General features: G+C 42.6%; 1 protein-coding gene across 1 annotated transcript; it reads left to right on the top strand.

Moving 5' to 3' along the window:
- Window positions 1–605: 605 nt before the first annotated feature.
- KIAA2013 (KIAA2013 ortholog) lies at window positions 606–10,401 on the top strand. The gene is made up of 4 exons (XM_075839347.1): window positions 606–764; window positions 1,997–3,137; window positions 4,827–5,680; window positions 9,857–10,401. The coding sequence occupies exons 2-4, from the start codon at window positions 2,183–2,185 to the stop codon at window positions 9,872–9,874; spliced, it is 1,827 nt and encodes a 608-aa protein (XP_075695462.1). The 5' UTR covers window positions 606–764; window positions 1,997–2,182; the 3' UTR covers window positions 9,875–10,401.
- The last annotated feature ends 1,825 nt before the right edge of the window (window positions 10,402–12,226 follow it).

Below are 12,226 nucleotides of genomic sequence, written 5' to 3' on the forward strand. Positions count from 1 at the left end.
CATGCACATGGACATGTTACGGAAATCTATGTGCCCATACTAGACTCCTGTGTGCCTCCAATTTCATTCTGGAGCATATGAAGGTTTTTTTCTCATATAGAATTAATGGGGGGAAAAAATGGCGTCATACATGTCATTGCGTGCTGTATTATGTAGGGACTCATTGTACTGCTGTCACAGCGGAGAGTAGCAAACCCTCAGCTGTGAGAAGTATTAGGTGTGTACAAGGTTTTCCGCATCTGGATGTAAACAATAAAGTCCCTATTCACTGACACGAAGCAGAGATCTTAAAAATTGTGATTATCATGCAAATATTATTTTTTATTGACATACAACTATTATAAAGTATGATGGGTGTGAATATATCCTTTAGGACAAGTGTCAGCTTTCAGCAGTGGCTTATAGTCTCCCGGCTGACTGATCCCGACATGTCAGAGGTCCCTACCATAGAAGCGAGAACTTCCTCCTCATCCTGTCATGTTCCAGTGTGACCACTAGAGGCGCTGTGTACCAGCTCTTGAGACGCTGCCGGACTCTGTCACATGACAAGCACCGCCCCCTCCCGTACTAGACGCATGTGATCTTTTGACAGCGGAGCATGCTGGGAGCGTTCTATCATCGCGAGAACTGGTGGTGACCGGTGACACTTCCGTGTTGTTGTGGTAACAGCTGCGAAAGAGGAGGAGGAGGGGGCACCGGGCTACATGCGTGTGCGGTGGAGGCTGTTGGTGCGAGTCCTGTGCGAGCACAACCTTACCGGGCAGGTGAGTGGGGTCTCTTCACGGTGGGCTAACAGAGTAAAGGGTCTATCCTAGAGTAAGGGGGGCTGCGGTCTGTCAGTGTGTGCGGGTTCCTATAGGATCCGATGATATTGGGAGGTTGAGGAGGTCCGGAGTCCCCGTAGTCCTGTCTGTTCTGCCGCAGCAGCTGTCCATTTTTAGCCCAGGGGTCGGTATAAGGGGAAACTATACAGGTCAGGGGTCAGTATTAGGGGAAACTATAGGTCTGGGGTCAATATAAGGGGAAACTACAGGTCAGGGGTCAATATAAGGGGAAACTACAGGTCAGGGGTCAATATAAGGGGAAACTACAGGTCAGGGGTCAATATAAGGGGAAACTACAGGTCAGGGGTCAATATAAGGGGAAACTACAGGTCAGGGGTCAATATAAGGGGAAACTACAGGTCAGGGGTCAATATAAGGGGAAACTACAGGTCAGGGGTCAATATAAGGGGAAACTACAGGTCAGGGGTCAATATAAGGGGAAACTACAGGTCAGGGGTCAGTATTAGGGGAAACTACAGGTCTGGGGTCAATATAAGGGGAAAGTATAAAGTGGAAACTAGAGTTTAGCGGTCAGTATTAGGGGAAAATAGAGGTCAGGGGTTAGTATAAGTAAAACTATAGGGGTCATAAGGGGAAACGTCTGGGGTCAGTACAAGGTGATACTATAGAGCCGGGGTACTCAACTATTTTTAGTGAAGGTCCGTGTACCTGGGTCTGCTGTCCGGTAAAGGTCCGGCATGAACACCAGTAGTAAGACTATTCATACAGGTTGGATTTTCCATAGGTAATTACGACTTGTGAGAAATCCGAGGTTTATCTGCCCCATATAGAGAGTGCCACACATAGTGCCCCCTGCAGATAATGCCCATTTTAGATATTGCCAGAAAATGCTCCCTGAATAGTGTCCTACAGCTCCAGACCCCCTGAGTCCTGCAGCCTATGAGACACCCAGATGAAAACCTTGTGTAAGGGGTCAGTAGTAGGGGATGCCATAGAGGTCGGGGGTCAGTAGAAGAGACCATAGGGGTCAGTAGAAGGGGAGACCATAGAGGTCGGGGGTCAGTAGAAGGGGAGACGATAGAGACCATAGAGGTCAGTAGAAGGGGAGACCATAGAGGTTCGGGGCTCAGATTGTGGTGTTAGGAGGGTTTGGGTATCTCTGGACTTCCCGGGGTAAGGAGAGTATAATATATATACAACATATTTTTCAGGATCGGGGCCGGCGTGGTGTTGGGGATCGCTCGTGGCCTGTATTGCAATGATGCTGGAAGTCTGAATGTCTCGGAGACCTTCCCACAATGAACGATAGTCATTGACACGTAACTCTGTGATTTAAATCCCCTCCCCCTTTCTTCTTCCAAACTTCCAACCAAAATCATCACCGGACTGAATCCCAGATGTGGTTACATCAGAGGCTCAAAGGTTTCCCGGGCCTGCTGTCCAGCAGCTGGGCCCGCCGCGTCCTGGCCGTCCTGGGATTTCTTCTGCTAATCTACTGGTATATGTCCACTGGATCCTTGTTTAGATCCCTGTGGTATTCAGGTCAGCCCCGAAGTGGCCCTGGGGCGTGTCTCCAGACGCAGACTAACCAATGGAAGACCTTGTCGGACAAGGGGGATTTAATGATGGTCTCGTTCCCGGGAGAGGAATCCAAATTGCAGGGCCCCGCCATGGTCGGGAATGGATTTATACTTGTGGACGTCGGCAAAAATAACTTATGGGTGTCTTCTGTGACTGTGCCGTTCCGCATGACGGACTATTCGCCGGTGACGTACGTGAAGAGCTCGGGGGTAGTGGCAGAAGTGCGCGCTACTGCGGTCTTCTATAAAGAGGGTTTGATCAGGACCGTTCGCTGCCTGCAAATGGACTCAACGGACTCCCACCGTGACTGCGTCTCTGTCCGTCAGGACTACTTTGCACACAGGAGCCGACCTCACCTGTACGTCCAGAGAATCCACGTCTCCAACCCCAGCGACAAGGTGGTGGCTTTCGATCTCTCTTCCCAGAAGCCGCTCACCGGAGCCAAGGTTTCCACCAGCGTAGAGAAGGTGCAGGACAGACAGTTCCTCCTCTCCTCTGGACGCGTGGCCTTAGAAGACGGAAAAAGTATTCTGGTGGTAATGGCCACAAAAAAGCTGGTGAACCGAGTGCAGGTCAGTCCCAAGTCTGAATTTGATGAAACTGTTCTCTCCGTCATCTACACGTCTGATCCTCTGGACTCGGGAAAGTTGGAGGAGAACTTCAGTAAACTGCGGGAGTCCGCAAAGAAGGAGATGCTGGAGGTGATGCGGATGAAGGCGGAAGATCTCTACAGTGAACATCAACAGATCTGGTCAGACCTATTTGTTTCAGGTAAATCTATCTATATCTCGTACCTATCTCGTACCTATCTCGTACCTATCTCGTACCTATCTCGTACCTATCTCGTACCTATCTCGTACCTATCTCGTACCTATCTCGTACCTATCTCGTACCTATCTCGTACCTATCTCGTACCTATCTCGTACCTATCTCGTACCTATCTCGTACCTATCTCGTACCTATCTCGTACCTATCTCGTACCTATCTCGTACCTATCTCGTACCTATCTCGTACCTATCTCGTACCTATCTCGTACCTATCTCGTACCTATCTCGTACCTATCTCGTACCTATCTCGTACCTATCTCGTACCTATCTCGTACCTATCTCGTACCTATCTCGTACCTATCTCGTACCTATCTCGTACCTATCTCGTACCTATCTCGTACCTATCTCGTACCTATCTCGTACCTATCTCGTACCTATCTCGTACCTATCTCGTACCTATCTCGTACCTATCTCGTACCTATCTCGTACCTATCTCGTACCTATCTCGTACCTATCTCGTACCTATCTCGTACCTATCTCGTACCTATCTCGTACCTATCTCGTACCTATCTCGTACCTATCTTTAATCCTGCATGAATGAAACTCGATAGGCGCAGAATTATCAGATAGTCTGGATTATTGGATGGTCATTGAAAACCAATCTGATGCTTCATACATATGGAAATATTACATCTCCGAACAACCTCTTCGTTGTGCACATCCGTAATAGGACAACAATCCACTTCTCTGGGACCCTACTGGCTGCTTTCCCTCAAATACAGCGCCACACCTGTCCTGTGTCAGAAATTGCAGCTCCAAAGAAAGCAATGGGGCTATTCTGCAATACCACGCCGGAACAGGTGTGGTGCTGTTTTTAGAAGAAAGCAGCCCCTTCAAGCCCTGATTTGTATATATGTCTGATTAGTGATGTCTGTTCCAGCTTTGTAGGAAAGGTCACAACCACTGGGTTCATCCAGTTTTAAGAGGTAGTGAGGTGACCAGGAGTTAGATCCCAGTTCACGGCGTTCACAAATAGTCTTCTATGTGTACAGTACAAACAGTAAGACGTCTACAGAGACATCCGACTGACTGGGGGAGGGGAAATCTTCAAGTATAATTGATGTGATCGCTGACTCACAGGAAGCAGCCGTGTAGCATTGTCCTATAACCTTATAAGTAATTGACTCATTCACCAATTTACTGTTTAAAGGGGTTTACATTATTTAAAAGGGTTTTCTATTTTAGACAGTCTGTTTGTTAGAAGGGTCCCCAATAATAAGCTGCTCACATGCTATCCTGCTGACAGGACCCCCAGTGATCAGCTGTGATCTGTGGGAGAACCTAGTACAAGCGTTCAATTACCCTGTAGCGCCACCACAGGTGAAATGAAGCATTACACAATTCCTAATGAAATCAATAGGCTGTCCATGTAATCAGACGTGTGGGATCCACCTCATCCAGAGGCAGTTTTTGGCTGATAGATGAGGGTCCGGAATGGGGGGGCCTTCTCTCAATTAACCCAGTAATCCCTAAGAGACTAATTGAAAATGGGATTTTTGAATCAGACAGCTCCTTTAATAACCTCGCCCATCGGGCCCTCACTATTTGGGTTTTCTATCCTAGTCCTCCTGGATGTTTGGGGCGCCTCAGACCTGCTCCCTGACGTTTTATTAATGATCTTCATTTCTTCCAGGCATTGAAATGAGAAAGATCAAGGACGCACATACCCCATCCAGTGATACCATCAACACCACGCTGTACTACATCCTCTCCTGCTCCCCTGCTCCTCTGGTCGAACCCCTCATAAGCACAGAGGAACGAGAGAAAATGGAGCAGTCTCTGAATTACGCCGACCATTGCTTTAGCGGCCACGCAACTATGCACGCGGAGAATCTGTGGCCCAGCAAGCTGAGCGGGATTACGCAGCTTCTACAACTCTGGGAACTGTGGAAATTGACCCTGCAGAAGAGAGGCTGTAAAAGCCTGGTATTAGCCGGTGCCGACGGACTCATGCAGGGAATGATGCTGAGCTTTGGTGGCCTGCAGTTCACCGAAAACCACCTGCAGTTCCAATCCGACCCTCACGTTCTTCACAACAGCTACTCCCTGCGAGGGATTCATTATAACAAGGACCTTATCAACCTGGCCGTCCTGCTTGACCAAGACGAAAAACCCTTTCTGCACGTCTCGGTGAAGTTCCAGGACAAGCTGGTGAAACTTTACGCCTGCGAGGCCGGATGTTTGAATGAGCCGGTAGAATTGACCTCCGAAATCCGGGGACACACGTTCCCTGTGCTGGTCACCCAGCCTTTAACCCCGTTACTTTACATCTCTACAGAACTGACCCACCTGCAGGACTTGAGGCACACTCTTCACCTGAAGGAGATCCTGGCACACGAAGAGCACATGGCCAAACAGTACCCGGGCCTGCCGTTCCTTTTCTGGTTCAGCGTGGCCTCTCTCATCACCCTCTTCCACCTCTTCCTGTTTAAGCTCATCTACAATGAGTACTGTGGGCCGGGTGCCAAGCCGCTCTTCAGGAGTAAGGTATAGCATTGGCTGCTTCTTAGATCAGCGCTGCCCGCCTTCCTGTTCGCTATGCTTTGCCAGCCGATGCCGCCTGCAGATCGGGGAACTCGTGTGGTGTGTGCATGTGGTGGTGGGTTGCTCAGTTTCCATAAGATGATAATCACTAAGACCATGCAGAATATTTTCTAGTCTTTTATCTGGAATGCAAGACCGAAGACGATGCACCCTCCGGAATATAAAAACAAGGACCTTCCATGAACCATGATGGTTCAGTCCTGCCCTGCCCAATGGCTGGCACGTCACCCTGTGTTGCTACCTGTTACATAGACTCTATGTACAATGAAACAAGAAATCTAGAGAGGGTATTTTCTCCTATGTTATCTCTGAATATTGAGATGCATGTGTGATGTTAAGAGACCAGACCGGCCAGGGTTAATAGTTCACATCAGGGGGGGACCCGATGATCGGGTTAGCTGTATGGGTGGTATTGGGGATTAATAACGTGTGGTCTGAGCCTTCCTGTTGTCATCTTCTTCCTCTACCAGGCGTAGATTTTTACTACTTGTACATTTAACTTAAAACTATTTTAGTTTAGAGATTGAACAGGATTAGAAAAAACTTGACTGCTTTATTTTTGGAATGGCGCCTCACCTGTCCATGGGTTGTGTCTGGTATTGCAGTTTGGCTCCATTGAAATGAATAGGGTTGAGCTGCAATACCACACACAACCTGTAAACAGGTGAGACACTGTAACAAGGCAGCCGTGTATTTTTATCATTCACAACTTTTTTTTCTTTTTTTAATTTCAATTGACATCGATTTTTAAAGGGAAGCTATTACCAGTCGCAGCATTTCTAAGGCCCTGTTCGCACAGAGTTTTTTTTGCAGGCAGATTTTCAACTCTTTTTCCACTGTTTTCACAACAGCCCTAGAAGCTAACGCAAGGACAGTGGGCGAAAAACGCAGCGAAAAACACTCAAACGAGCGCCGCAGGTTTTTTCTGCCTCCCATTAATTTCAATAGGAAGTCAGAGGCGGAAAACGCGGCATGAAAGGACATGCCGCTTGTTTTCGGCCAAGAGCCTCCCGAGAAAAAAAACTGCCTCTGCCACCCATTGAAATCAATAGGTGATTTCGGACATGTTTTGCCGCTGATTCCAACGCGGTTTCTGCGTCAAAGGCAGCGCCAAAACACTCTGTGTGAACTGACCCCAGGACGTCCCTTGAAAGCGGAGGTTCACTTAATAGCCCCCTGAAGTGCCAATTCCGCAGTATCCAGAATAACCGGTGCAGTGCGGTCTCCTTGGTGTAGAGAACCTCTGCCGTCTCTTGTCTCTGCTGTTTTTATGGAAACTTTCTTATTTTTCGTTTGCCGGTCTTGGAAGATGAGCTTCTTCTTACAATAATTCTGGTGTGAATGGGTTTGATTTGCTTAATTGATCATTTGTAATTAATGTGTGTCTAAAAAAAAAACAAAAAACCTAAATCGACTAGTTCCAAAGAAATAATGAGGATCCCACGCACGCTCCCCTCCTACACCTGATTTGCCACCATTTTTATGGTTGAGTAGTTTCCCCTGAGAAAAAGATCACAAATGTTTCACTGAATAAATACCATGGGGATTTTTGTACTTCAATATTAAATTTATAAAAAAAACTTTTTAAAAAAATCCAATAGCAACGTATTGATATATAATGGTCTCGCGCGCCCGTTACATCGACACCGGTTATTCAGACAGACGTATTGTGTAAATCTTAATAAACGTATGATGTTTGTTTTTGTCTTTTTGTGGGTTTTTTAAAATTATTTTTTTGCTTTTTTTTTTTTAAAGTTTTTTTAAAATAATGATTTATTCATAGTTTAGTATTATTTCCTGTCAAAACCTAATAGGTGCCGTAATAGAGTCCCAGCCGTGCTGTCCATGGACACCGCTTTATTAGGTGCACCTAATCGATTTTGGCTATTGAGAACAGGCCGTCATAGACTATCATAGAGGAAGGGATATCTGAGGGTAAAGCACCGAAATCAAACGGTTCTCTCTCTATACCAAGGATTAAATATTGGGATTGACCGGAAATACTAAACTATGAATTCATATTTCTTTAAAAACCTTCTAAAAAACATTTTTATAAAAATACTTATATGATGTTTGTTTTTGTATTTTTATGTGTTTCCTGTTAGGATTTACGCAGTAAGTCTGTCTGATTAACCGGTGTCGATGTAAAGTGCACAAGCGCGAGACCATTATATATCAATACGTTGCTATTGGATTATTTTTTTTTTTAAGCTTTTTTTTTTATAAATTTAATATTGAAGTACAAAAATCCCCATGGGTATTCCTACACTTGACTTTGTAGCAACTTTAATCAGGTTATAGAAACTGGAGGAACAGGTATTATGTACAGACAAAATGTTTCAAGAAAGTTGACTTCTTATTAGAACTGGTTTCCACAATAGAACTCCCACAAAAGGAAATCTATATTCTATATGATATCTGTATTATACCCCAGAGCTGCACTCACTATTCTGCTGGTGGAGTCCCTGTGTACTTACATTACATTACTTATCCTGTACTGATCCTGAGTTACATCCTGTATTATACTCCAGAGCTGCACTCACTATCCTGCTGGTGGAGTCACTGTGTACATACATGACATTACTTATCCTGTACTGATCCTGAGTTACATCCTGTATTATACTCCAGAGCTGCACTCACTATTCTGCTGGTGGAGTCCCTGTGTACTTACATTACTTATCCTGTACTGATCCTGAGTTACATCCTGTATTATACTCCAGAGCTGCACTCACTATTCTGCTGGTGGAGTCACTGTGTACATACATTACATTACTTATCCTGTACTGATCCTGAGTTATATCCTGTATTATACTCCAGAGCTGCACTCCATATTTTGCTGGTTGTTTTCAGAAACCATCTGCAAGCTTGTTGACACACATTTTAACAGCCTAGCTAAGCTCTTATAATGCATGGGGATTGTTAGTTTTCCTACATCCAATAACTGTATAGTGCATAGTGTGAAGATGCTACTTTCCAAATACAAATCACTAGAGCAACTTCTATGCAGACACTGAACAAGCAGGGATGAATTTTACTCCGAAGCCTGCAGAATAGTGAGTACAGCTCTGGAGTATAATACAGGATATAACTCCGGATCAGTACAGGATAAGTAATGTAATGTATGTACACAGTGACTCCACCAGCAGAATAGTGAGTGCAGCTCTGGAGTATAATACAGGATGTAACTCAGGATCAGTACAGGATAAGTAATGTAATGTATGTACACAGTGACTTCACCAGCAGAATAGCGAGTGCAGCTCTGGGGTATAATGCAGGCTGTAACTCTGGATCAGTACAGGATAAGTAATGTATGTACACAGTGACTCCACCAGCAGAATAGTGAGTGCAGCTCTGGAGTATAATACAGGATGTAACTCCGGATCAGTACAGAATAAGTAATGTATGTACACAGTGACTCCACCAGCAGAATAGTGAGCGCAGCTCTGGAGTATAATACAGGATGTAACTCTGCATCAGTACAGGATAAGTAATGTATGTACACAGTGACTCCACCAGCAGAATAGTGAGTGCAGCTCTGGAGTATAATACAGGATGTAACTCAGGATCAGTACAGGATAAGTAATGTAATGTATGTACACAGTGACTCCACCAGCAGAACAGTGAGTGCAGCTCTGGGGTATAATACAGGATGTAACTCTGGATCAGTACAGAATAAGTAATGTATGTATAAAGTGGCTCTTTGAGATCTTTTATGGGTTTTAAAGACTGCAATGTATTGCTGAAAAACAATCTGCACGTGTCCTATTTCAGGGAGTAGGAACTACTGTGGGACCTTTTCTGTTTTCAAGCTCTTAGATGATCTTCCTTGTAAGCCGAGCAATACGTCGTACCTTTTGGACTATAAGAAGCACTCAAATTTAGATGGATGAGCTTACAACGTAGATCTTAGGGCTTTAACCTGTAGCTCTCTTGCTGTTCCAGAACTACAACTCCCAGCATGCTAATGTGAGTTGTATTTTTTGCAACAGCTGGAGCGGCATAGTATGACGACCTCTGGCGTAGATGCGGTAAATGACTCCTCTTAATAGGATTGATTATTAGCTGTAGTCATTGTTCAGCTGAGCTGTAAGATAATAATATGTCTTATTGGTTGTACAGGAAGATGATTGTGTCTGACAGAACCTAATGATGCAAAAATCCCACTACAAGAGGCCGCTCTGCCGCAGGACCCGAACTAACCCGACGCAAAGTGTAACCAAAATGCCTGTTTCCCTTAATGTTGTGTGACCTCTTACTAATGTACATCAAGATCTGTAGTGTGGCGGTTTATGAAGAACGTCACCGCCTAGTACTAGAAATGAGTGACCGCTATGAGGCACGAGGCTGACGTAATAATGTGCCTCATCTTGGTCCCTCGTTACCAGTAAAGAAATGGGCCAAATAATAGATAAGTTCGATGATTGGTCCACATGGTTTTGTTGTTCAAATATAAGTTGCAATGAAATTGATATTTTATTTAATAGTTGTGAATCCAGTGATCACAATAATAGGATCACCCGCGATGTACAGATCTCACACAAGCCAAGGACTAGCAAACACGTAGCAACATCCCTGTTGATTGAAGTGATATTGTTTGGATTGATTGATTTTTTTTTTGTTTATTTGTAAATTTTATATTTAATTAAATCCGACCTTTTAAAACATCTGCACAAGTCTTATTCTTCACAAATGTGTAATGTTCTAGGAAATATTACTCTATGTATGATACTATATTCTTGTATATAGGGGCAGTATTATAGTTATATTCTTGTATATAGGAGCAGTATTATAGTAGTTATATTCTTGTATATAGGGGCAGTATTATAGTAGTTATATTCTTGTATATAGGAGCAGTATTATAGTAGTTATATTCTTGAATATAGGGGCAGTATTATAGTAGTTATATTCTTGTATATAGGAGCAGTATTATAGTAGTTATATTCTTGTATATAGGAGCAGTATTATAGTAGTTATATTCTTGTATATAGGGGGCAGTATTATAGTAGTTATATTCTTGTATATAGGGAGCAGTATTATAGTAGTTATATTCTTGTATATAGGGAGCAGTATTATAGTAGTTATATTCTTGTATATAGGGGGCAGTATTATAGTAGGTATATTCTTGTATATAGGGGGCAGTATTATAGTAGTTATATTCTTGTATATAGGGGGCAGTATTATAGTAGGTATATTCTTGTATATAGGGAGCAGTATTATAGTAGTTATATTCTTGTACATAGGCGGCAGTATTATAGTAGTTATATTCTTGTATATAGGCGGCAGTATTATAGTAGTTATATTCCTGTATATAGGGGCAATATTATAGTAGTTATATTCTTGTATATAGTGGGCAGTATTCTAGTAGTTATATTCTTCTATATAGGGGCAGTATTATAGTAGTTATATTCTTGTATATAGGGGGCAGTATTATAGTAGTTATATTCTTGTGTATAGGGGCAGTATTATAGTAGTTATAGTCCTGTATATAGGAGCAGTATTATAGTAGTTATATTCTTGTATATAGGGGCAGTATTATAGTAGTTATATTCTTGTATATAGTGGGCAGTATTATAGTAGTTATATTCTTCTATATAGGGGCAGTATTATAGTAGTTATATTCTTGTATATAGGGGGCAGTATTATAGTAGTTATATTCTTGTATATAGGGGGCAGTATTATAGTAGTTATATTCTTGTATATAGGGGCAGTATTATAGTAGTTATAGTCCTGTATATAGGAGCAGTATTATAGTAGTTATATTCTTGTATATAGGGGCAGTATTATAGTAGTTATATTCTTGTATATAGGGGCAGTATTATAGTAGTTATATTCTTGTATATAGGGAGCAGTATTATAGTAGTTATATTCTTGTATATAGGAGCAGTATTATAGTAGTTATATTCTTGTATATAGGAGCAGTATTATAGTAGTTATATTCTTGTATATAGGAGCAGTATTATAGTAGTTATATTCTTGTATATAGGGGGCAGTATTATAGTAGTTATATTCTTGTATATAGGGAGCAGTATTATAGTAGTTATATTCTTGTATATAGGGAGCAGTATTATAGTAGTTATATTCTTGTATATAGGGGGCAGTATTATAGTAGGTATATTCTTGTATATAGGGAGCAGTATTATAGTAGTTATATTCTTGTACATAGGCGGCAGTATTATAGTAGTTATATTCTTGTATATAGGCGGCAGTATTATAGTAGTTATATTCCTGTATATAGGGGCAATATTATAGTAGTTATATTCTTGTATATAGTGGGCAGTATTATAGTAGTTATATTCTTCTATATAGGGGCAGTATTATAGTAGTTATATTCTTGTATATAGGGGGCAGTATTATAGTAGTTATATTCTTGTATATAGGGGACAGTATTATAGTAGTTATATTCTTGTATATAGGGGCAGTATTATAGTAGTTATATTCTTGTATATAGGGGCAGTATTATAGTAGTTATATTCTTGTATATAGGGGGCA

The sequence above is a fragment of the Rhinoderma darwinii genome, chromosome 10 (genome assembly GCF_050947455.1).
Source record: "Rhinoderma darwinii isolate aRhiDar2 chromosome 10, aRhiDar2.hap1, whole genome shotgun sequence".
Lineage (NCBI taxonomy): Eukaryota > Metazoa > Chordata > Amphibia > Anura > Rhinodermatidae > Rhinoderma > Rhinoderma darwinii.

Coding starts and splice junctions, on each gene's coding strand:
- KIAA2013 (XM_075839347.1), top strand. CDS start 2,183: ATGTGGTTACATCAGAGGCTCAAAGGTTTCCCGGGCCTGCTGTCCAGC. Junction 3,138..4,826: donor GTCAGACCTATTTGTTTCAG/GTAAATCTATCT, acceptor CATTTCTTCCAG/GCATTGAAATGAGAAAGATC.